Source organism: Brachyhypopomus gauderio, chromosome 3, assembly GCF_052324685.1.
Source record: "Brachyhypopomus gauderio isolate BG-103 chromosome 3, BGAUD_0.2, whole genome shotgun sequence".
NCBI lineage: Eukaryota > Metazoa > Chordata > Actinopteri > Gymnotiformes > Hypopomidae > Brachyhypopomus > Brachyhypopomus gauderio.
Window position 1 is genome coordinate 28,095,735 of NC_135213.1, and position 26,395 is coordinate 28,122,129.

General features: G+C 44.3%; 1 protein-coding gene across 3 annotated transcripts in view; it reads left to right on the plus strand.

The window, feature by feature from the left end:
• Window positions 1-24,057, plus strand: part of drosha (drosha ribonuclease III) — a 159,636-nt gene extending 135,579 nt beyond the window's left edge. For 2 of the 3 annotated variants that reach the window (XM_077000876.1, XM_077000877.1), the window contains exons 26-31: window positions 244-385; window positions 1,174-1,256; window positions 4,742-4,845; window positions 10,420-10,512; window positions 11,412-11,458; window positions 23,743-24,057. In XM_077000876.1, coding sequence (XP_076856991.1) covers window positions 244-385; window positions 1,174-1,256; window positions 4,742-4,845; window positions 10,420-10,512; window positions 11,412-11,458; window positions 23,743-23,876 — 603 coding nt within the window. In that variant the 3' untranslated portion in view covers window positions 23,877-24,057. The remainder of the gene's footprint in view (window positions 1-243; window positions 386-1,173; window positions 1,257-4,741; window positions 4,846-10,419; window positions 10,513-11,411; window positions 11,459-23,742) is intronic. The other variant, XM_077000878.1, reaches the window with a different exon arrangement.
• The last annotated feature ends 2,338 nt before the right edge of the window (window positions 24,058-26,395 follow it).

The following is a 26,395-nucleotide window of genomic DNA, read 5'->3' on the forward strand; positions in this document are numbered from 1 at the left end:
TGTCCATAGATGTATGTATCTTCTGATGAATAACTGTGTATGTTTATATGTATGTTATCTCTTGCGGAGTTCTCTGGTGAATAACTATGTGTACGTGTGTGTGTGTGTGTGTATCTGTTGGCTCTTACGGAGATCTCTGGTGATTAACTGTGTGTACATGTGCGTGTGTATCTGTTAGCTCTTGCTGAGTTCTCTGGTGAATAACTGGGTGTGTGTGTGTGTGTGTGTGTGTGTATCTGTTAGCTTTTGCGGAGTTCTCTGGTGAATAACAGGACCCAGGCGAAGGTTGCGGAGGAGCTGGGTATGCAGGAGTATGCCATCACCAACGATAAGACCAAACGACCTGTCGCTCTCCGCACCAAGACACTCGCTGACCTGCTGGAGTGTATGTATCTGTGTGTGTGTGTGTGTGTGTGTGTGTGTGTGTGCATGTTCCTGCGCGTGTGTATATATTTATTTCCCTTTTGGGAATATTCTGTGTTACCATGTGACAATAGAATTTCAGAACCTATGTATTAGGGACACTTGCATCTCACACTTGTAATGAATGAATTAATGCACACACACACTCACACACGCGCGCACACACACACACACAAACACAATCTCTCTCTCTCTCTCACACACACACACACACACACACACACACACACTTGCGTGCACACATACACACACACACAGATTAAAGATGATCAGAGATTTTGGAGAGCTGTAGGTTGGTGGGGAGAGTGAGAGACTAGTGACACTAGAGTGTATCTCCACACACACATTCACACATACATGAACAATAGTGCTCAGAATTACCAGCAATAAGACAATTCATGATTGTGTAGAAGGAATAATATATTTCAAAGCCCTCTGCTATTATGAATATTATTTCAGTTATTACTGAAATGGTTTTATTTACCTTTGTTATTTGAACACTTTATTATTGAGATGCTGTTCAGTTTGAAGACTGAAATATGTCAGTGTGTAACAGAAGATACGTGGGACCATGGCGCATCTGTCTTCTGTGTGTGGGCTGCAGTTGCCCCATAGGGGCAGTTGGTAAATGCCCTGCCCTGACAGGACGTGGGGCCAACACGCAGCGAGTGGTGGAGACGTGTAGCGTGGCACGTGGATGCTGGGCGTAGTTCCTGAATCCCTGTATGATCTTTTTCTTCCTCTTCTCAGCTTTCATCGCTGCCCTTTACATAGACAAAGACCTGGAGTACGTCCACACTTTCATGAACGTCTGCTTCTTCCCACGGCTGAAGGTATGCCCAGAAAAAAGAAAGAGAGGGATGGGGAGGGGATGGAGAGAGGGAAGAAGAGGGAGAGATAATTACAGAGGAGAGAGAGAGTGAGATACCATGAGGAGAGAGAGAGAGGAAGGGGAAGACGAGCAAGCGTTAGAGATGGAGGTTGTCGCGTTACTGCTTGGCGATTTAACCCTTGAGGCTAATGGCTAATTGCTAGCACTGCTCTCTTTAACAGATCAGTCATGCTGGTGAGCCAGTTTAAAATAAAGTATTGTAATCTGTGCTCTTAATTTAGCACTGTCTGGTGGAGAGACCTCGCTTCCGTCCTTGTGTTGAGCAGAGCTATTCAAGGGACTATTTATTCTCCTGGCAATCAATCAAGGACACAGCAGTTGGTTTGAGCAGCACACTAGTGTGATCAGCGCCACACAGAGGGGCTCCTCTCTGCTGCCTCTGCTCATTAGAGCGCTCGGCTCCCCTCCCACACCCCGGCCAAGACGCCAGCCAACAGAAACGCCGCCCTTTTAAGAGAACAACGGCAGGCTATCGCTAAAGTACCTGCAAGGTTTGAAGGAAGGAGGCACGTTGAGAGATCTTTCTCTCTCCTCTTAGCATGGCCTGGATTCTCACAAACACACACTGTGTGCAATCTACGGCAACAGTGTGGTGTGCCATGCTAATTGCTGTCAGGCCATTTGTCTTCTGAGAGATGTGTGTGTAAGGGTGTGTGTATGTGTGTGTGGAGCCCTAATTTCCATTTGTGAGGAAGTATTGAGTGAGGCAGTCCAATCACCCCCGCACCTCCACCCTGGGTGGAGGGAGACCGGTGTACTGCAAATGAATAGTAACTATTCTAGGTTCAGTTTCCATTTTCTCTCTGTGCCCAGTGCATTTCAGTTAATATGAGTGCATTTAGAAGTGTCCCTTGAGAGAACCTCAGTGCTGCACACCTGGGACACTTCCTTCTGTCCCAACTGTCCACTTTTGTCTTAAGTAGTCTTTGATTTGTTCTCTCCCTCTCTGTGTCTTGCTCTGTGAGTGTGAATTAGTGGGTGTGTACACATGAGTTTGTGTGTGTGTGCGTGTGCGTGAGAGTGTGTGCGTGCATGCGTGCATTTACATACACTATATTGCCACTATAAGTATTCACTCAGCCATCCGAATGATCAGAATCAGGTGTTCCAATCACTTCCATGGCTACAGGTTGATAAAATTAAGCACCTAGGCATGCAGACTGTTTTTACAAACATTTGTGAAAGAATGGATCACTCTCAGGAGCTCAGTGAATTCCAGCATGGAACTGTGATGGGTGCCACATGTGCAACAAATCCAGTTGTGAAATTTCCTCACTCCTAAATATTCCACTGTCAGCTGTACTATAGGGAAATTGAAGTGTCTGGGAACAACAGCGACTCAGCCACAATGTGGTAGACTACGTAAACTGACGGAGCGGGGTCAGTGGATGCTGAAGCACATAATATGAAGACGTCGCCAACATTCTGCAGAGTTAATCACTACAGACATCCAAACTTCATGTGGCCTTCAGATTAGCTCAAGAACAGTGCACAGAGAGCTTCATGGAATGGGTTTCCATGGTCGAGCAGCTGCATCCAAGCCATACCTTACCAAGTACAATGCAAAGCGTCAGATGCAGTGGTGTAAGGTGCACCACCACTGGACTCTAGAGCAGTGGAGGCGCATTCTCTGGAGTGATGAATCATGCTTCTCCATCTGGCAATCTGATGGACAAGTCTGGGTTTGTTGGTTGCCAGGAGAACGGTACTTGTCTGACTGTAAAGTTTGGAAGAGGGGGAGCTTGGCTCCATAGTTCCAGTGAAAGGAACTTTAACTTCAGCATACAATTCCATGCTCCCAGCTTTGTGGGAACACCAGTGCACAAAGCAAGGTCCATGAAGACATGAATGGCAAAGTTTGGTGTGGATGAACTTGACTGGCTTCAACCCGATAGAACAGAGACTGAGAGCCAGGCTGCTCGTCCAACATCAGTATGTGACCTCTCAAATGCACTTCTGGAAGAATGGTCAATAATAACAATAATAATAATGATGATAATAATAATAATTTCCACTTATATAGCACCTTTCAAAGTACCCAAGGACGCTTTACAGAGAAATACAAAAAAGAACAAAGACAAGAACAAAACAGACAAAAATAGAAACAATAGAAAGAAAACAGAAATCCCATAGAACAGACCTAAGTTAAGGAAGTTGTGAGAAACTATTGAGTAAATAAATGGGTTTTTAGTTGAGCCTTGAAAGAGATGGTAAGAGACAGAGGGAGAGAGGAAGAGAGTTTCAGAGGGTCGGAGCCACCACACCAAAAGATCGACCACCCATGGTGCTCAACTTGAATTTGAGAACAACTAAGAGACCAGAGTCAGATGACCGAAGCCGTCAAGTAGGGACATAGCGGTGCAAAAGATTAGCCAGATATATGGGAGCCAAACCAGAGAGTGCTTTATAAGTAAGTACTAGAATGCCACTGAAGACGCTCTAAGACAGGCGTTATATGGTCGTAGTTCCTTGACTGGGTCAGAACACGAGCAGCAGCTTTCTGAACAGGGAAGGGAACAGAGAATTGGAGGGGAGACCATAGAGGGGAGAGTTGCAGTAATCTAGTTTAGAAGTGATGAGAGTGTGAACCAAGGTTTCAGCAGATTTAGGAGACAGAAATGAACGAAGGCAGGAGATATTGCGGAGATGGAGGAAGGCTGACTTAATGAGTGAACGTATTTGAGGTTCAAATGAAAGGGTCGGATCAAACAGAACTCCAAGATTACGTGCAACAGGGGATGAATTGACCGGCATACCAGCAACAGTAAGCGATGTATTGGCAAGGGAAAGGGCCACAGACGTAGTACCAATAATAAGAAACTCAGTCTTATGGGCATTTAATAAAAGAAAATTAGCATGCAGCCACAGGTTGAGTTGGGAGTGGGAAAGGGGCATGAGCTTTAAAGCTGAAATAAAGCTCAGTGTCATCAACATAGAGATGGAATTTTAATCCATACTGCCGTAACAACTCACAGAGTGGCAGAATATAAATGGTAAAGAGCAGTGGTCCTAGCACCGAGCCCTGAGGAACACCCTGAGCAACCGGAGCTAAATCTGATTTACAATTACCCAAGCGTATGAACTGACGTCTAATCTCCCTAAACACTCCTAAACCATGTAGACAGCCTTCCCAGAAGAGTTGAAGCTGTTCTAGCTGCAAAGGGTGGACCAACGTCATATTGAACCTTATGGATTAGGAATGGAATATTACTTAAGCTCATATGTGAGTCAAGGAAGGTGAGTGAATACTTTTGGCTATATTGTGTGTGTGTGTGTGTGTGTGTGTGTGTGTGTGTGTGTGTGTGTGTGTATATAGTGTGTGTGTATCTAGAACAGCACAAGAAAGACACTAAAAGACAGTGGGGCCAATTTCATTCAGAAACAGCATGGTTGCATTCTGGGTGATTCTGTCTGTTTGTCTTGCAGGAGTTTATTCTGAACCAGGACTGGAACGATCCCAAGTCTCAGCTGCAACAGTGCTGCCTCACCTTGCGTACAGAGGGCAAAGAGCCCGACATCCCGCTCTACAAGTACGAGCTTCTCCACCCCTCACTCACTTCCCCTCGTCCTCTCTCCTCTGTCACCTCACTCACTTCCCCTTGTCCTCTCTCCTCTATCAATTCGCTCACTTTCCCTCGTCCTCTCTCCTCTGTCAGCTTGCTCACTTTTCCTTGTCCACTCTCCTCTGTCCCCTCGCTCACTTTCCCTCATCCACTCTCCTCTGTCCCCTCGCTCACTTTCCCTCATCCACTCTCCTCTGTCCCCTCACTCACTTTCCCTCGTCCACTGTCTTCTGTCCCCTCACTTCCCCTCATCCTCTCTCCTCTGTCCACTTACTCCCTTCCCCTCGTCCACTCTCCTGCTTCTCCATTCCTCTTCCATGTTCTTTTACTAGTTTCCTGTTTACCTGGTTATCTAGGAGAATGAGGGAGAAAATGAGAATCCAAAGGAGGGTGGGAGGGCGGGAGGGAGAGAGAGAGTGAGTGAGTGATGTAATTCTGACCCACACTGTAATACTGTAATACTGCCCCATGCTGTGGCACTGTTCTTGTCACATAAAAGCTTCCCATCACAGACTCTGATGGAGGACAATCTGGTTTCAGAGAGCATTATCGTTTCTTGGACCATGCTGTCACCATGAGACTTTGCATATATTTACAGACTTTGCACATGTCCCCTAATGAAACATGTGTTTCCTTGGCAACTGGTGTGGTGGGGCTGGGCGATACACATTATGAAGTCAGCGTCACACTGTCATGTGGCGTATGGCTCATTCAGAGTGTGATGTTTAAACCAGATTGTGTTGCTGTTGGCAACAGTTCCCGTACCATTCTTGTAACGACCCTCGTTTCCTTAACGACCCTTGTTTCCTTGAGGACGTTCTACTTTCAGCTGTACTTCACTGAGCAGATGTTGGCATGACAGCTCAGCTGGGCTCTGAGTGTACAGTAAGCGGAGGTGCTTCTATGTGGTCTTCTAACACAATGCCAAGAGTTTACCTAACAATCCAAATGTTTTTAAACATTTAATTAGAAAAGTAAAATTGAGACTGAATTCACATATTTGTGCGTTTGAGACACATTCACATATGCTTTCCCTTCTGGGTCATAACTATGTGAAGGCTTCATAGAGCTCTGTGATGATTGGGTCAGAACTGTGTGAAGTCTGCACAGAGCTGTGCGATGTTTAGGCCAGAACTGTGTGAAGTCTGCACAGAGCTGTGCGATGTTTGGGTCAGAACTGTGTGAAGGCTTCATAGAGCTGCATGATGATTGGGTCAGATATGATGAACAGTGGCAGTGGTTCATAGTGACTGTGACCAAACTGCATTTTTCCAATCTTGTGCACTTTACAGCCTCAGTGGTATGTTCCTCTCTGACCGGAGAGGCACACGGTGGAGTCGCTTCACATTTTGACATGTTGTGTGTTCAGAGATGCTCTTTTGCATAACAGCTTATAACAAGTGGTTATTTGGCCTTACTGTCAGCTCGAACCAGTCTGGCAAATTCTCTTCTGACCTCTGGCATCAACAAGAGATTTTCACATTTTTTCAGACCATCCTCTGTAAACCCCAGACATGGCTGTGTGTGAAAATCTCTTGTTTCTCAAATACTTAAGCCAGCCCATCCAGTAATAACCAACATGCCACCTTCAACAGCAATTAAATCACATTTTGTCCCAGTTCTGATGTTTAAACTTCAGCAGGTTGTCTTGACCATGTCTTTATGCCTAAGTTCATTTACTTGCTGCCATCCATCCATCCATCCATCCATTTTCATCTGCTTTATCTGGGTTCTTGTCGTGGGTGCTGTAGCCTAAGCAAAGAGGCTTAGGTTTCCCTCTCCCCAGCTATCTCTTCTAGCTCTTCTTGGAGGATACCGAGACGTTCCCAGGACAGCCAAGAGATATAATCTCTCCAGCGTGTCCTGGGTCTTCCCCATGATCTCCTCCCAGTTGGACATACCTGGAGCGCCTCCCTAGGGAAGCGCCCATGTGGCATTCGGACCAGATGTCCGAACCCACCTCAACTGGCTCCTCTCTACATGGAGGAGCAGCGACTCTCCTCCGAGCCTCTCCCGGAGTGGTCCGTACCTTATTTCTAAGGGAGAGCCCGGATACACTGCGGAGAAAACTCATTTTGGCCACTTGCATTCATAATCTGATTCTTTCGGTCACTACCCAGTGCTCGTGACCATAGGTAAGAGTCAGAACATAGATTGACCAGTAAAACGAGAGCTTTGTCTTTTGGCTCAGCTATCTCTTCACCACAACGATCCGGTACAGCCTCAGCAATACTGCAGCCGCAGCACCGATCTACCTGTCATTCTCTTGTTCCATCCATCCCTCACTTGTGAACAAGAACCCGAGATACTTGAACTCCTCCACTTGAGGCAAGGATTCATTCCCGACACCGAGAGGGCATTCCATCCTTGTCTGACTGAGAACCATGGTCTCAGTTTTAGAGGTGCTCATCACGGCCACCTCGCACTCGGCTTCAGACTGATCCAGCGAGAAGTCCAGCTGTAGGTCCTGGCCTGATGATGCCAACAGGACCACATCATCCACAAAAAAGGAGATGTGGAATCCTAAGGCCACCAAATCGAACCCCCTCCGCCATTTGGCTATGCCTAGAAATTCTGTCCATAAAAGTTACGAACAGAATCGGTGACAAAGGGCAGCCCTAGCGGAGTCTGCCCACCGGGAACCGGGAAGTCCGACTCACTACCAGCCATGCGAATCAAGCTCCTGCTTAGTTTGTACAGGGACTCAATAGCCCATAGCTGCAGGCCTCGTACCCTATACTCCTGGAGCACCCCTCAGAGGAATTCCAAAGGGACATGGTCAAATCCCTTCTCCAAATCCACAAAACACATGTGGATTGGTTGAGCAAACTCCCATGCACACACTATGACCCTCGCAAGGGTGAAAAGCTGGTTCAGTGTTCCACGACCAGGATGGAACCCACATTGTTCCTCTTGTAACTGAGATTCGACTATCAACCGAACTCTCTTCGTTGTTCCACGAGTCAACCAGGCCCAATAGGACTCTTTATTCAGCATGACGGCCTCCCTTACCCAAGGTATCCACCATCAGGTTCGGGGATTGCCGCCACGACAGGCACCAACAACCTTGTGGCCACAGCTCTAGTCCGCCGCATTGACAATGGAGGAACGGAACAAGGCCCATTCGGACTCAATGTCTCCAGCCTCTATTGGGATGCGCTCAAAGTTCTGCCGAATGTGGGAGTTAAAGACCTTTCTGACAGTTTCCTCTGCCAGACGTTCCCCGACAATATGTTCTCACAATATGTTTGGGTCTGCCAGATCTGTCCAGCATCCTCGCCCACCATCTGATCCAACTCGCCACTAGGTGGTGATTAGTTGACAGCTCAGCTCCTCTCTTCACCCGAGTGTCCAAGACACACGGTCGCAAATCCGACAACATGACAAAATCGTTCAACGAACTACGACCTAAGGTGTCCTAGTGCCATGTGCATTTATGGACACCTCTGTGCTCGAACATGGTGTTAGTTATAGACAGACTGTGACGAGCACAGAAGTCCAATAACAGAACACCACTTGGGATCAGATCGGTGTGCATTGAAGTCCCCTAGCAGAACAATGGAATCCCCAGAAGGGGCACCTTCCAGTACTTCCTCCAAGGACTCCAAAAAGGCTGGGTACTCCGAACTGCCATTCGGTGCATAAGCACAAACAACAGTCAGAGCCTGTTCCCCAACCCGAAGGCACAGGGAAGCAGGGAATAAGTAAGCCCACTCCAGCCCTCCGCTTTTCACCCTGGGCAACTCCAGAAAAGAATAAAGTCCAGCCTCTCTCTCAAGAGGATTGGTTCCAGAACCCAAACCATGTGTCGAGGTGAGCCCAACTATATATAGTTGGTATGTCTCAGCCTCGCACACCAGCTCAGGCTCCTTCCCAACCAGAGGTTACGTTCCATGTCCTAATAGCCAGCTTCAGTAACCGAGGATTGGTACGCCAAGGCCCCCACCTTTGGCCACCGCCCAATCCACAATGCACCGAACCCCTAGTACTACCTCTCCCACAGGTGGTGGGCCCATGGGAGAGTGAACCCATGTATCTCCTTTGAGCTGTGCCCAGCCGGGCCCCATGGGTAGAAACCTGGCCACCAGGTTCTCGCCAAGGAGCCCCTCTCCCAGGCCTGGCTCCAGGGTGAGGCCTGATAACCCTAATCCAGGTGAGGGTATCTGGGTCCTGTTATTTATAAATTCCATAGGAGTTTTTGGATCACTCTTTGTCTGACCCATTACCTAGGACCAATTTGCCTTGGGAGATCCTACCAGGGGAATTGCCCCCGACAACCTAGCTCCTAGGATCATGTAGGCACGTGAAACCCTCCACCATGATAAGGTGGTGATCCATGGAGGAGCACTTGCTGCCATGTGATTGGCTAATTATGTATGTGACTTTGTGATCAGCACAGATGGTGTAGTGGGTGGAGTGTCTATATGATCAGCACAGATGGTATAGTAGGTGGACTGTCTGAATGATCAACACAGTTGGTGTAGTAGGTAGAGTGTCTGTGATCAGCAAAGATGGTGTTGTAGGTGGAGTGTCTGTGATCAGCACAGATGGTGTAGTAGGTGGAGTAGCTGTGATTAACACTAAGCCCGATGCAGGTCTGCTGCAGAAAAGACCATCAATTATTCATTTGGCACTACAAATCACCACATGGTATTAAATATGTATTGTGAAATAAGTAAATAGCTTGTTAATAATTCAGTTAATCGGAACCTACCTCTTGATAATGGACTAACATTGCACATGAAGTCATAACCTCAGCTGGTTTATGTGTCTGGTTTGTCTGGTTTACATGTTTGGTTTATGTGTCTGGTTTTTCTGTGCTGACTGGCTAATAACATGGACTTGTTGGATTTTAAAGGACAAAATATTATGCTTGTTGCGTGTTATGTTATTATCTGTGCTATGGTTAGTGTGCTATGGTTATTGTGTGTTGTGGTTATTGTGTGTTAGAGTAATTCTGTGTTTTCTGGTGTCTGAAGGCGGGGCCAGACAGGGACAGCCAGACCCCTCTGAGCCTCTTTGGTGTATTTGTCAATTTCCTGATCTCTTTCCCTTGGTGACCAATTTTGTTATGAAACATTTTTAGCCCCAGAGGTAAGTGCCGTGATCCATTGTTATTGTGTTTCTTGTGAGTGTGTCAGACTAGGTAACCACTCCAGCTGTCCATACGTCCCTCCCTTTCCTGCTGCCTGTCTCAGACAGTAGTCACTGAGCGTATATTAGTGAGGGTCTGTCCCTACTGTGGCTCTCACCATGTAGAGATGTTCTGCTATTCTGTATCCTCTGTTTACTGTCGCAAGTCATTAGTTTGTCTCGGGACCAGCTGGCAGAGGGGACTGTGTTTAGGGGTCAGGAGTTTAGTTGCATAGCTCTGGGGTTTGATGCTTTGTCTTGTGATTTGATTACTGGAGTAATCTTCTCCTGGCTTTCTGTCTTCTAACATTTTCTGCTCTGAGCAGACTGTACTCTCTCTCTGATCATCTCTCTCTCATTCAGCTTCCTCCTCAGAGTGTGATTTGTATTTTGTGTGTTGTTTTTCAGAACGCTACAGACAGTGGGGCCATCCCACGCACGGACCTACACTGTCGCCGTGTACTTCAAAGGGGAGAGGATAGGGTGCGGAAAAGGCCCCAGGTATGGCTACACTCCACCCATCATCACCCTCCTCCACATGGTACACTCTGCCCATAATGTCTTAGCCCCTCCTCCACGTGGTGCACTCTGCCCCTCATATCTTAGCCCCTCCTCCACATGGTACACTCTCTGTATTCGCTTGTGTCTACCAGTTGTGTTTTGTGTGCTCATTAGTAAAAGAGGGTCAGTGAGCAGCTGCAGTTTTCCCTGGAAAGCACAGCTGTCCTAGACACATTGCCTTAGACAGGAAGTGATGTCTGGCAGCATGAGGCCCTCTTCCTTCTCACCTCCAACTGCCATTTGATTTAGTGCCATCCTGGTGGGATGGGAGTGAACACACACTGTCTCTCTCACAACCATCTTTCTTTCCTTCTGTCTTGTGTTTTGTCTTCGTCTTTCACCCATCCTGAGCTGTTTATGCATGTACTCAACCATGAGATCCTCTGTCTGTCTGTCTATCTGTCTGTCTAACTCTATGTATCTCTCTTCTGATCACATAAAACCCACTGGGCAACAGAAGAGAATGTTGTTCAAACACAACTTTAGGTCCAAGAGCCCTGGAGACTTATTACCCAATCATACTGCTCTGTACAGCCTTCCCCAACACACAAACACACACAGCAGCTTTAGTAAACATTTTTAAAAACCCTCTCTCCACCTCTATGCCCTGTAGCTGACATTCAGCCCAGTCCTGGAGGTGATGAATTAAAGCTCTCTCTCTATTTGTCTCTCTCTGTCTGCCTCTCTAACTCTCTCTATCTCTCTCTTTTTATTCATTGTAAAAGCACTCCCTTCTCTCTCTGTTTCTATGTCTTTCTCTCTTTCGTTCCTTCTTTTCACACTCACACTTTTCCTGGTTGTATGTGTCATGTTCTTTTTTTTTTTTTGCCTTCAAACAGCATCCAGCAGGCGGAGATGGGAGCTGCCATGGACGCGCTGGAGAAATGTAGGTGATGAGTGATGGTAGAAAATAAAACTCCATAAAGTTAAAAGGAGTGTTAGGAGTGTGTGCTTGTGTGACCATGAAAATAGGAATGCAGTTGTCCTCCCAAATCCCTCCCAGTTGTCCTGCCAAACCATGCCCAGTTGTCCTTCCGAACCAGACCCAGTTGTCCTTCCGAACCAGACCCAGTTGTTCTCCCAAACCATGCTCAGCTGTCCACCCATACCATTCAGTGCAGAGAATAGATTGTGTATCGAGTTCCCTCTGCTATGCTAATGACCAGGGTGGATAGCTTGATCAACAATCCTATTATGTAATGGAGAGGTGAGCTTTGTTCTGGAAGTGCTCTGCAGTGTGAGTGTTCTCCAACCTGCAGCCCACAGTGAGGGAGATCTTATTAAAGCCTCTTCACAAAGCTTTGATTCTGGGCTGGTGTTCAGGTTAATTATGAAGCACTCAGGGAAAATTAGAAGAATGCTCTCTGGCTGGGACATTTTTATTTTTGAACGTAAGATAACAGTTGTCCCTGCTTCCTGGTTGTTTGTAGTTCTGTCCCTCATGCAAATTAATGTTATCACAAGTTCTGTCATTCTTCAGCATATACATTTGCATGTAGTTTCAACAGACTTCTGTCTTGTATGTCATTAAATATACATTCACCGGCTACTTTATTAGGAACACCTGTCCAACTGCTCATTAATGCAAATGTCGAATCAGCCAATCACATGGCAGCAACTCAATGCATTTAGGCCTGTAGACATGGCCAAGACGATCTGCTGCAGTTCAAACCGAGCATTGGAATGGGAAGAAAGGTGATTTAAATGACTTTGAATGTGGCATGGTTGTAGGTGCCAGAGTATTTCAGAAACTGCTGACCTCATGGGATTTTCACACACAACCATCTCTAGGGTTTACAGAGAATAGTCAGAAAAAGAAAATATTCAGTGAGCGGCAGTTCTGTGGATACAAATGCCTTGTGCCTTGTCAGAGGAGAATGGCTAGACTGGTTTGAGCTGATAGAATGGCAACAGTAACTCAAATAACCGTTAATAACAGAGTCGTTATAACCAAGGCATGCAGAAGAGCATCTCTAAATGCACAACACGTCAAACCTTGAGGTGGATTGTCTACATCAGCAGAAGACCACACCACTCCCATCAGCTAAGAACAGGAAACTGAGGTCATAATTTGCACAGGCTCACCAAAATTGGACAATTGAAGATTGGAAAAATGTTGCCTTGTCTGATGAGTCTCGATTTCTGCTGCGACATTCAGATGGTAGGGTCAGAATTTGGCATTAACAACGTGAAAGCATGTAACAATCTTGCCTTGTATCAACGGTTCAGGCTGGTGGTGGTGGTGCAATGGGGTGGGAGATATTTTCCTGGCAAGCTTTGGGCCCATTAGTTCCAATTGAGCATTGTGTCAACACCACATCCTACCTGAGTAATATTGCTGACCATGTCCATCCCTTTATGACCACATTGTACCCATCTTCTGATGGCTACTTCCAGCAGGATAACACGCCATGTCATAAAGCGTGAATCATCTCAGACTGGTTTTTGGAACTCGAGAATGAGTTCACTGTACTCGAATGGCCTCCACAGTCATCATATCTCAATCCAGAAGAGCAACGTTGGGATGTGGTGGAGATTCGCATCATGGCTGTACATCTGACAAATCTGCAGCAACTGCATAATGCTATCATGTCAATATGGACCAGACTCTCTGAGGAATGTTTCCAGTACCTTGTTGAATCTATGCCACAAAGGATTAAGACAGTTCTGAAGGCAAAAGGGGGTCCAACCTGGTACTAGCAAGGTGTACCTAATAAAGTGGCCGGTGAATGTACATCATCTTTATGAAAAGCTGCACTTTCTAAGTGAGTTGCGATGACTGTATCTCAGTGGGATTGTAAGATGCTATTAAAGGGAAGGAAGTTGGTCTGCTAGCACTGCTGGGCTGTTGCTCGTGAAGGTTCTGCGTTCTGATTGGGCCTCTACCCAGTCCCACACTGGGCTCCCAAGGCGCTCCAGGTTGAGACTGTCTGTCTGTGTTCGTTCACGTTTATGAGAGCACCAACTCAGACCAGCAGGACGTAGCACAAACATGCCCTACTCTCGCATCTCCATGGCGACTTGCTCTCACGCCTGCATGCAAGCATTCCCGCTTAAAGCACTGACAGCCCTATGCCACCTGGGGCCTGCTGGGGGCGGAACTGAGCTGACTCTCCACATTCTCCTTCCTTTTCCTGTTTGCCCGTAACACCTCTTTTTCTCTTTGATTTTTCGTTAGCCAGTTTGAACCGGAAACAGATTTGGACTACGCATTTGCAATATGTAATGTCATTTTGGATCAATTTTACGGCCGCATCCACATAGGATCGTTAAGTAGCTAGCTGGGTAATTTGCCTTAAGTAGCATAGACACCATGCCAGTACAGCAGGTGACGGCACCACCAGCAACAAGGTTGCTTCAATGCAAGAAAGAGGGTGTGTCTAAAGATTGTGGAATTCATGTGTTTAAACACCTTGAACAGCTTTCTCTCTCTGGTTTGCCCTTCCCTAGGGGTTAGACCTTTTAAGAGAGGATCTGTCATCTCTCCGTTTTCTCCATTTAGAACACGCAAACATTTAGACATTGAAAAGCAAACAGCTAAAGTCGTACTTCTTAATTAACTAGGCCACGTAAGGGTGGAATCTAAACTACCCACTGATCGATGTTACCACAGCAACAGATTCACCGAACTACTAACAAGCATGTGAAGGCAGTCACATGGGCTGAAACAAAGGCGGTCAATTCCCTCTCGTTAAATTGTGGGCGAGACTCGCGGTCCTGGATTTTGCAACCAGAAGGACGATTCCCAGTACACCTGTTACAAAGAACCGGTGGTGGCATAGTTTATCAAAAGGGAATAGTCAGTTTAACTGTAGAGTAAACTAAGAATGTACTTTAGGCATTCTGATTGTATTTGCGCATGTTTAGATCATCATCAAGATTTGTACACACAGTTCACTTCTCTCTTTTTGCATGTGACCACTCCATTTCACATCATTCTCGTCTCGTCTTCCCCTGGCTCAGACACACCACTTTATTTGTAGGTATTATGCCAGCACCATTCTCTTTTGTCCTACATCACAAACCAGCTGAGCTCAATTACATACAGCCATGCTGCTCTCTTTAAATTCAGTGGTATTTTTGTTGCTTTGTTCTCTATAGGATAACCAAGATAGCACGTCTATCTACGTGCTTACATCCCCTTTTACAAACACACACACATGCTAGACTAGATGTTTAGTCTTCACTGTAAATATACTATGCATTGATTATGATGTGACAGAGTAGTTGGGTTTAAATAAATATAACATTTATTTTCACCAAGTTGTCTGTATTGATATAATTCAGATTATGGTTGTTATCAGTATATTCAAAGAAATCAGTTATTTAAATCATTGAGATATCAAATCACCAGTTTTTGATTGATTCTAGATTGAATGAGACTGATTTAATGAGACGGATTAATAACTAAGGTAAAGTAAACTATATCCACTTTAAAGGATTAGTAGGTGAAAGTTTTACAGTAGCTACTAGCTAGCTAATGCTATCACAGTCCACTTTATCCAAACTAATTTCTGCTGATATGTCTGTTACAGTAGTTTTTCTTAGTTTAGTATCTGGCTTCGTCATCATTTTAACAGCAATATAAGTCATCTGTGGATGCAGTAGCTAACGTTAAGAATTACCTAAGCTGCTGTTGTTGCTTGATATGCAGTGACAATGACCATGACTGACTGAGGCCATGACTGAGGTGCCCTTGAGCAAGGCACCTAACCCCAACTGCTCCCCAGGCGCCAGGCTAGGGCTGCCCACCGCTCTGGGCACGTGTGCAGCACAGCCCCCTAGTAATCACTTGTGTGTGTGTGTGTGTGTGTGTGTGTGTGTGTGTGTGTGTGTGTGTGTGTGTGTGTATGTGTGTGTGTTCTAACTGCACAGATTGGTAAATGCGGAGGACAAGTTTCGAATGTGGTGAAAAATCACAATTGACAAATATGGCACCTTTCACTTTCACAACCAGCTGGCTAACTGCTCAAAGTTGTCGTGATATAGCTAACCTTAGCTAACCTTGGTGTTCCTGTATCTGGTCATAAGCATTGCCCTTTGAATATGCTGCTAGCTAGCTATCACTACATAAGTAGTTAGCTAGATGTAGATTCATGCAGTGTTTTTCATTCAATTATGTAGTTTGCTACATCTGAATTTCTAAAATTCTAAGCACAATACATTTTCTAATTTAGTTTGTTTTGGACATTATTACATAAGCTACATTATCTAACTATCTTTAACTTAGATTCCAGTCTATCTGGAATGCTGATTTTTATTGCAGTTTTTCACAAACATTTAACGTTTCTTTGACTTTGGGTGGTAAATGATATTATCTGTGGTACTTTAGCTAACAATGATGTCTAATTGTTTAAAAAAAGTCTCACGCATGCATAACATTGGCAGCCGTAAATGTACAGTGTCTGATGTAAGACTTGTCGGAAATTACAAGTCTCAAATCTGGTTTCCAGTTCAAACTGGGTAGTGACATCGGGTAGCTCTCTTCCTGTTAAGCCCCTCCCCACTCTCTTCCTGTTTGCCCCTCCCCACTCTCTTCCTGTTTGCCTCTCCCCTCTCTCTTCCAGTTTGCCCTTCACTCATTCCCTTCTTTTTGCCCTTATTGCCTCTTTCACTCGCGCACGCTCTCTTTCGCTCATTCTCTTCCTCCCTGTTGCCTCTTGACTCTGTTCTTCCCCATTCTAAGTAGTTTAGGCCTCTCCGGCAGGCAGCTGTCCCTTTGATTGATACTCGCCCGTTGCTGGTAAATGAACATTTCCTCTTCATGAATTGCCGTTTTGTGTGACTAGATTAGTGATGCCTCCAGAAAAGGTCATTTCATTTAATATCATCTATCCGTCACGTTCTAGTCGGCACAGCAGTGGTAGCGTTCAGAATCCCTTTTTGTGCATTTTTATGACTAACCCAGCTAGGGGGTCTTTCTCTCTCTCCTTCTCTTTTTCCTCTTTTCTCCTTCCCTCTTTCTGACTTTCCTTCAGCCCCCTTGTGGCTTGTCCGTCGAGCTCCAGTAGAGGAAGTGGCATGTACTGATTTGCTGTGAAATCAGATGGTACAAGGCGGCTGAGTGCGCCATCACTCTCACTGCGGCTCGGAGCAGATGAGTGTTATACTGCTGGACGAGGCGGGTCTGCTGCCGACACGATTATCTCAGTATCTCACACTAAGGCCTTCATATGAAGAGCTGTGTGTGTGTGTGTGTGTGTGTGTGTGTGTGTGTGTGTGTGTGTGTGTGTTGAAGCAAAAGAAGCTGAAATAGTTTCTGTGTAACTGGTGTTGAGTTGTGGACTTGTGTATTGTTGTGGACTGGTGGTGTGATGTATGCTAATGTTGTGCATTGGCGGTGTGTACTGGTGTTGTGGAGGCAGGTTGCGTATGTGAGCCACAGAAGCTTGGCGTTACTGTAGAGGTAATCTGACAATGGAGATAAACACTAGGTGCCAGAGGTGGGACCAAGTCAGTGTTTTGCAAGTCTCAAGTAAGTCCAAGTCTTTATACCTCAAGTCCCGAGTCAAGTCTCAAGCAAAGACACTCAAGTCAAGTCAAGTCTCGAGTCAAGACAGGCAATAGTCAAGTCAAGTCCCAAGTCTAAAACTTGGAATTTCAAGTCCTTTCGAGTCTTTTTTTTTTTTTTTACCAATGTTGCAGGTATATTTTAAATGTAAATAACAGACATGCGTTCTTTTTTTTATCTGTATTCTCCTCAAATCTTGATAAAACATGTGCAACTGAAAACACAAAGTATAAAAAAAAATTTAAATTACACCTCTTTATTGCACAGTTCAATTTGTTAAACTTAGCTGCAAAAATATTCATACTTTAAACTACAATTTTCCAGAAATAAATATTCTGTGAAAAAGTCATAAGTAGAACTCCATGTTCAAATAAAAAGTGCTGATATTTTCACAGTACAATACAAAGAACCATAACAGCATTTTCCCTCTCTTCTCTTATCTGGTTTCTTGGAGAACATGTGTGAGTGACACAAGACAAACAAATATAAGAACTGAACAATTAACAGGAATCTGCAACTTTAGACATTTCAGTAAACTATTCTGCATTGCATTTGCTGGCCAAAAGTCTGTATGTCATTTGTGCACGATGAATGATGTCCCCATAGCTGAAAACTCGCTCCACTTTTGTCAATATATTTTTTTCTCGACGTAGATGTCTTCAAATACACAATCCATGCTGAGATAGAACTGGATATTATGATGGTGACAGAGAGAGGCTCTCTTCCCCGAGTTCAGATACAGAACCCAGGGTTGCCAACTCTCACGCATTGAGCGTGAGACACACGCATTTGACTGTCTTCACACGCTCTCACGCCACACATCCGATTTCTCACGCCGGAAAAAAATCTAGTTTATTTACCTCTGATCCACATCTATGATTCAATGAGTTACTAGTTCGCTCTGGCACCAACCACTGGCGATCGATCGATCGCGATATAATACTTAATTTGTGTCCATTTTACACCCCGCCCGGTAACAATTTACGTTCGCCAACCCCCCATTTGATTGGTTGTGCTGCAGCTCATGCACACACACACGTACAGAGTGTGGAAAAGCAGAGGACTGGTCTGCGTCAGAAGGACGGAAATGAAATTAATGGGGCGCACTTTATAAATATTAATATGCGTTTTAAAATTTAGATTTGGGGTTTAAAAAAATCAAGTCTTTGCAAGTAAACAGGTTCAAGTCCAATTCAAGTCCCAAGTTATTGGTGTAAAAGTCCAAGTCAAGTCTAAGTCTCTGAATATTTTTTCAAGTCAAGTCAAAAGTCTTAATATTATTGACTCGAGTCTGACTCGAGTCCAAGTCATGTGACTCGAGTCCCCACCTCTGCTAGGTGCTGTAGAACATGTGACCAAAGTCATACAATACATTACATGACTTGAGGCATGATACGTCATCGTTTATGCGAAAAACCCTTTTCCATCCAGTTTTTCCGAATTTTGGCGATGCGATAGTCTAACTTTTCCACCTCCTCCTAGCGTAAAAATCTTTTTGCGATATTTGGGGCTTTTTTCGAATTTTGGTCTTTTTTCCATCCAGCTTTTTTCATGCGCATTTTCAAAATGCGCAAAAACTCGGTGGATGGAAAACCCTCTATTGTTGAGGATGAATGAGGTGCTTCCTGTCAGTGTTGATGAATGAGGTGGTTCTTGTCTGTGTTGAGGATGAATCAGGTGCTTCATGTCTGTGTTGAGGATGAATCAGGTGCTTCATGTCAGTGTTGAGGATGAATGAGGTGCTTCATGTCTGTGTTGAGGATGAATGAGGTGCTTCATGTCCGTGTTGAGGATGAATGAGGTGCTTCATGTCCATGTTGAGGATGAATGAGGTACTTCATGTCTTTCCACCAAACACGTTTTATTGAGTGTCTCCTCCAAAACACCACCCACCTCCACTGCTGCTTTGACCGTGTCCGTGTCGAGGAGGAAATGGCCAATCTAGGCCATTTAGTAACTTTTTTATTTACTACATTAATTTTGTTGGGGACCATGTACAAAACAAGTAAATCCGAAGAGAGATGCTTCGCACCAGAATTAGCTCATAATCTAATAATGATCTCATAATCTAATGTCCATCTGCTATCCCAGCGCAGGTAAACATTTGGACTAAAACTAAAACATAATAAATACAATACATACATTATGACAACAAAATGACCATCTCCTCCATGCAACCTGATTACAGTCTCCATCAGCCATCACCTCCACAAGATACATAACCCTAATGAGAACACAGATAACAGAGTTACATTAAGCCAAACATGATTGATATTTTATAATCACTTTTTTGTCTAATTGAAGAAAAGGTTTTAAAATCCAAAGAAATGTTCAAACCAGTGGGCATTCTTTGGTCAGTTTTTTGACTGAAAAAGCAGATTGTGCAAATGCAGCTCTGTAGGAAGACGCCACTGCCCCCTGTAGGCGACCCCTGCAGTCCTGGTCTGACTCTCGGAGCAAGGCTGATCAAAGGTCTTCAGGCCTGCCGTGCACGATTATGGGTAATCAAACACGAGACATTTGAATACATAATTAGATTATTTTAAAAATCATCATATTTCGAGAGCATTTGACAGTGATGATATTGTGTGATTTACTGGCAAAGGTTTTTTTGATGGGTTCATGGCCATCTTGCTTGGCTGACGTATAGTAAGACATGTGAGAAGACACCTGTGTTTAAATGTCCTGGATGCATCTGCGATTAATTTGTGAATTTCTAATCTAAAACTGTCCAAGTTCTGTGATTGTGTTGCTCATCTTTTTGCTCCTCACATTTAAGAGTTGGGTCCAGACCAACACCTATTGTCTGCATTTAAACTCCTCCATATTTACCAACACCTTTTGATAATCTCTGTGTTTGTTGATGTGCTGTTATAATTGACTTTTGATTGTTTGGGAGCAACTAGCACTCGATTGTTGCAGTGGCTGTGCAGGACTGGGCTCAGCCATTTCCACTGGACAAACTCAACAACAGAGGCCCTAATATAGAGCCCTGCACAAATCTAGTACCGCAAGCTTTAAATGACAGTTAATCCACACACATTGTCTTTAAAGATAACACAGTTAATCACGCACACCGAGATACCACACACACTGGGATGAACCAGATAAATATGAAATTTGAAGATTTACTGTGTCAAAGACTTTCAAATCAAGACAGTGTGTCCAACGACCCCTGGAATAACCAGGTGTGAGTTAGCCATGCCCCTTCCATGGCTGATGCACTTTGGTTCTTCTGTACTGGTCAGCTAAATCGGCATGGGGTCATTTGTTTTTTCTACCAGTTGTACACACCTGTGGAGGATTGACCTTGATCCATTAATTATCTTTAAGCTGGATGGATAATGGATTTTGAAGGTAACCATGGTTAGTGTCTGATTCAGTGGGATACGGAGGTGTCTGATTACTGGAGGGGAGAGCAGTTTGATTCACAGGTGTAGAGGGTTTTGTTTCACTGATCTGATCATTGTGGTGGGGGGGGGGGGGGGGGGGGGGGATGATTCGTATTAAGAACCATGTAGACATAAATAATTATTGGTTAGATGTATGCTGTAAGGTGGGAGTGAGGCGTGAAATCAGGCAGGTGTTTAATAATGATTACGTGTTTCATTAAGAAGTCTTGTTTAATAACATCATTTGTTGAATAGTGGCAGGTTGGGTAGTACTGGTTGGGTCAGTCTGCAGCTGTGTGCTGTTTTAAGGGCTTGAAGGGTTTTCATCGTAGCCATACCTGTTCTCCTATAGTCATTACTCCCCCTCTCAGCCCTGTGCACACACACACAAAGTTAAGATGGTAGTATCTGCATGCCCATTTACATCACAGTCAAGCATTCAAAGGCCTTCACACACCCGCACAGCTGGGAGGATGAAACTGTCCTTGAGCAGAATAGCTGCATTGTCGGTCAACAGTGTGGAAGCCTGCGTTCTGTGGTCTTTGTGCAGTGGTTTGTGTGCAGCAGTTTGTATCCAAAATAAACCACTCTTAATACTGCCTCTCCCTCCACCCTTAATGCTGCCTCTGCCTCCACCCTTAATGCTGCCTCTGCCTCCACCCTTAATGCTGCCTCCACCCTTAATGCTGCCTCTGCCTCCACCCTTCATGCTGCCTCTCCCTCCACCCTTCATGCTGCCTCTCCCTCCACCCTTAATGCTGCCTCTGCCTCCACCCTTCATGCTGCCTCTGCCTCCACTCTTAATACTGCCTCTCCATCCACATGTATCATGTTGCTGGATACACATACTCATCTTTCATCTACTGTCTCTCTCTTTTGCTCATGTTCTCACCCTTATCTCTCTCTCTCTCTCTTTCTCTCTCTCTCACACACACACACACTGTGACCCAGTTCAGAGTTAACAGTGGGCTGCGTTGGACCAACTACTTTATACTGAATGAGGTTCCACAGAATGGGAAGTCAGCCTATGAATTCTGAACCTTCCCTTCTGAGTATTTCAGTGGGGACTGTGTGTCCTGCGCAGACGTCTGTCACAGGCTCAGAAGGAGGAGGACATGTAAACAGGCGTTCCTATTCAAACTGCAGCCAATTCTGTGCACTTCACTTCTGTAAAAATGTTAACATTAGTTGGCTTTGGCCCTGAGCCCTTGATGTTGTGGCCTGTCCTTTAGCATTCCTACCAGACTTTGCAATTCATGCTCAACAGGCTTACACATGTTTCCTTTGTCCTCCCTCTAAGCACAGGCTAAAAATGTGTTTTAAGAAACTGAGGTGAAAAAATACTGAATCTATTATGCCAGCATATTACAGTAAATTCCTCAGCCAAGATGCTCCTGTAGTGCTTGTGTATTCCTGTAGTACATGTGTATTCCTGTAGTGCTTGTGTATTCCTGTAGTGCTTGTGTATTCCTGTAGTACATGTGTATTCCTGTAGTGCAGTGGTTCCCAAACTTTTTCTGCCGTGCCCCCCTTTAGTAGATGAGAATATTTTTGCGCCCCCCCCCCCCCCCCTATTGACTAGGGATGCACCGATTCACGTTTTTCACTTCCGATACCCATTCATATCTATCTGAGGCTTGGTATCGGCCGATACTGATCCGATACCGATCTGATAAAACAGTGCTGAATCGACTTAAAACATTTTTTTTTTAAACACAGACATACTGAATTACAAGTTTATTGAAAACTCTGCACCAGTATAGCACACTTAAACACACATAAAAACATGTAAAAAAAAGCACAACTTGCATTTGTTCAGTCAGGGCAATTATGAATATAACATTGAATGTAAAATATCAAAGAACCTGAAACAGACAAAAACAATAAGTTCACAACTTTGGTCAAACATGAAAAAAATAAACTGCAAGAAACCTTTGAAATGGTTCAAGAATTCTAAATATCATTTTAAATAAATAAGGAGATGAAATAAGAGAAACAGCAATACCTATGCGGCTAGTTTGCTAGCGTTGACATCACGCAGAGCACAAAGCATGTAACGGCCAGAAATATGTGTACTGTCTCTTTAAGGGAGCGAGTTGAGCGCGCGTATGGAATATTGTTGTTATTTAGCTTTCTGCCGTAGAAAACCACTGCTCTTTATTTTATCTTTATTTTATTTCTGTAAGTAACGCATTCAATGAGCTTTGGACAACTCACCAGTTCATGTATGAACAGTCAAGTAATGATGGAGCCCAGGTTTATTTTGGTCAACCAGCACATAAACGGACTAAGTGGAATAGCACCAGCGCGAGTACGAGTGAGTGATTCACCTCTTCTCTGCTTCGTGTTTCACTCGCCTGTTAACTGTCCAAGTTTTCTGTCCGTGTCGGAGTGTAACTCCGAAAAGCGTTACAAGCATAGAATTAGACTGAATAGATCTGTTTTAATGGATCGGTCACATTGTCACTGATACCCGATATAGAATTTTTTCAGATATTAATATCGGAATCGGTGCATCCCTAATATTGACACATGTGCACGTTTTACTTTCAAGCTCCGCGCCCCCCCTGCAATAGCTCCGCGCCCCACCTAGGGGGCGCGCCCCCCACTTTGGGAACCACTGCTGTAGTGCTTGTCATGAAACTTGTAATATGTAGCTGCAACAACTGTAAAAAAAAAAAAAAAAAAATGATAGTCATCTTAGAAGTTCATAACTTTCCCAGAATTACTTTTAAATCAAGGAAGATTTAATACACTCGTATTTGTTTTTGTTTTGTAGTGAAGGCACTTAGATTTATTTGAATGTTATTCATTTGTATGTTCATACATTTGCACATGCTGGGTTCCTACAGTGAGTCACCAGTTAATTTGCTACAGCTGTCTGTGTGTCGATGTCTCCCTGGGAAGTGGGATTTCACCATTCAGTGGTTATGCTTGCCTTGAGACACAAAGCATTACTATGTTGGAAGGGTTTGTAGGAGGTCAAGTAGATCTTAACTACTGAACCCTGACCATGGTCACTAAACCTCACTACTGAACACTGACCATGGTCACTGATCCTGACTACTTATTACAGCAAAACATTGTATTAAATGTTCTTCTGTATGATCTTGAATCAGTCAGAATGAGTGAAAAACGTTTTCCACAGTGAACTGTCAAAGCCGCCGCCACGCCGACTTCCTCCTAATCATGATGAAGTTGAGGTTTCTGTGGTGCGTCTGACGTGTCTTGACTGAAGGTTGCGTCTGCTTCTTTCTCCTCTTCCAGACAACTTCCCACAGATGGCGCATCAGAAACGCTTCATCGAAAGGAAATACAGACAGGAACTGAAGGAGATGAGGAGAGAACGGCAGCGACAGGAGCATGAGAGCGACGACGATGCCGACGACAGCCGCAAGTGAGCATGGAAGAGGAGCACCTTCAGATGCCTCCGTCAGACTCTCCTAATCAGACACTTCCAGTCAGAGCTCCAGTCAGAAGAGGAATTGGACAACCCTGACATACAGCATTCCACAGCTGAGTTAAGACCCGTCCCAGTCCCCGCACCCGAGTTAAGACCCGTCCCAGTCCCAGTCCCCGCACCCGAGTTAAGACCCGTCCCAGTCCCAGTCCCAGTCCCCGCACCCGAGTTAAGACCCGTCCCATTCCCCACACCCAGAAAGGGAGACGGGAGCTGTTCTTCAGATCCTCCTTTATGGAGAGCTGTGAATACATTGACTCTGCGTACAACGGAGACTGCTGGTAAAGGAGAAGAAGAACCTTTGAGGAGTCGTTACACATGGAGGGTTTTGGTTTATGTTTATTCTTTATTTGGGAACTTTTTTTGGTGCCGTTTATGTATTAATGTATTATTTTAGATTTAGTAAAAGTATTGAGTGGATCATATTTACTAATAAGAAATAAACTGAACTCTGTCGAACTGTTTTGCTTATTAATTATTCATGAGAAAAGCCTTCTAATGTGATATTGGTTTAGAAGTTAATAATATGCTGGATGTTTAAGCACTAAGCGTCCTGCAGTGATGGACAGGTGGCAGTGGAGTGCAGCAATAGATGGAAGGTGCGTTTTGTATTCCAAAACAAAGTGGCCTGTTGAGGCTTTGGCCACTTTCTTATGTGATGGTGACAGTGATCTGTAGGTAGTGTTCAGGTGATATCTAGTGATCTGTAGTTAGAGATCAGGTTATGTGTACTGTAGTGATCTGTAGGTAGTGATCAGGTGGTGTGTAGTGATATGTAGGTCATGATCAGGTGGTGTGTAGTGATCTGTAGGTAGTGATCATGTGATGTGTAGTTAGTGATCTGTAGGTAATGCAGCATAACTGACATCTCAAATGCACATGTTAGATTTTGTAATTGTAGATATTGAGTGATTTGTGTGGTTGTGTATTTGGGAACTGAAGTGTTGCATTGTACACATTTTGTCCAATCAGACCTCTTGTTCTGCCGTCAAAATTGGAACTATGTCCTGGCACTGGGGTTTAGTTCTTTGTAGTTACTTCCTTGCCCCTGCTCTGGTTCTAGAGGGTGTTTTACATCACTGAGACTCAAGACCCCTGAGGTCCACACGAAGCTCTCAAGGACACAGACACGCTTTAATATGCTGTTGATGAAGCACTTGCATATTCACACATTTAAATGGTGATGTTCAAATACTGTTTATATAAAATAACTGTGTTCATATGCTGTTTATATTAGGAAGTCTAGTTTAAAATTTGAAGGAATCTCCCTAGATTTAAGATTTCTTTTTATGTGTTTTATTTAACAGAATTGGTTTAGTCCTAGGCATAAGCAAATTGTCTAAAGCAAACAGAAGGAAAATTTAACAAAAAAGAACAACACACCCTGCAGTGAAATGCTGTGGTTTTACACAGAAATACTACAGGGGGATTGTTTTTATCAACCCAAGTCTGTGCATGGGAGATTCCACTGCGCAGAACATCCAAGCATTGCAAAAGCAGGACTAAAGGTTTTTCTGAACGTCAAATAGAAACTTGAACATGGTTATGCTGGGGTCAGGGTTGGCTGCTGCTCTTTGAATGCGATTTCAGTGAGGAATAATGGTGACGGATTACAGAATGACAGCCTGTGTGGATCGAGGACATCCCTCTCCTCGCACAGGATGTCAAAGACGTGTTGATGAAGAGGCTGAGCGGACTCCTCTGAAAAGAAGTGGAATGGGTTCATGGTATTTAGTTATGGCCAAAATATGTGATTTAACTCAACAGAATTAATCTCTGAGATCCGCGGTGTATGTCGAAATACAGGCCAATATATTTATTTAGCTGTGGATTCCTGACATCCTTTTTTTTCAGATGAAGCAGATATTAAAGTCTTCTGTCTGATACTAATCCTGATTTAACATGCCCTCTGCTACCATGTCTGCTACTCGTGCTGAAAAGCTAGGCTGTTATGGGCATCCAGATTGTTTATTTACCTTCTACTCTCAGGACCGTTGCAGACAGTAATCATGGCTAGACAATAAAAATGCACCACAATCATCTCATTAAGCCATTAATTGCTGTTGCTATGTAGTTGTAAAATTGATGAAGTTCATTAGGGCTGTTTGCTGTATAATTCCAAACCTCCCGCTAGTGTTACCATTTATAAATGTGTTTGTAAATGTGTTGAGTATTGAACAGCAAAACAGCAAACAGAAGAGTGACGCAGCCCTGTGCTTCCTGTGTGGAAATTCACAGTTGCTTGAAATCTGGGCAGACGAGAGTATACAGCAAACGTCTGATGTCTGTGTGAGAAATTTTCTTACATGTGCTGCACTATAAGCATAAAATCACTGCTTTGCACAATTGACATGTTTTGGTTTGCTAGGCATTCTCGTGATCAAAATGGCTCCAATTAAGCCACAATAGCAATAGAAACACGTGCTGTAATGTACTGCACAAGCGCGCTTGTCTAAACAA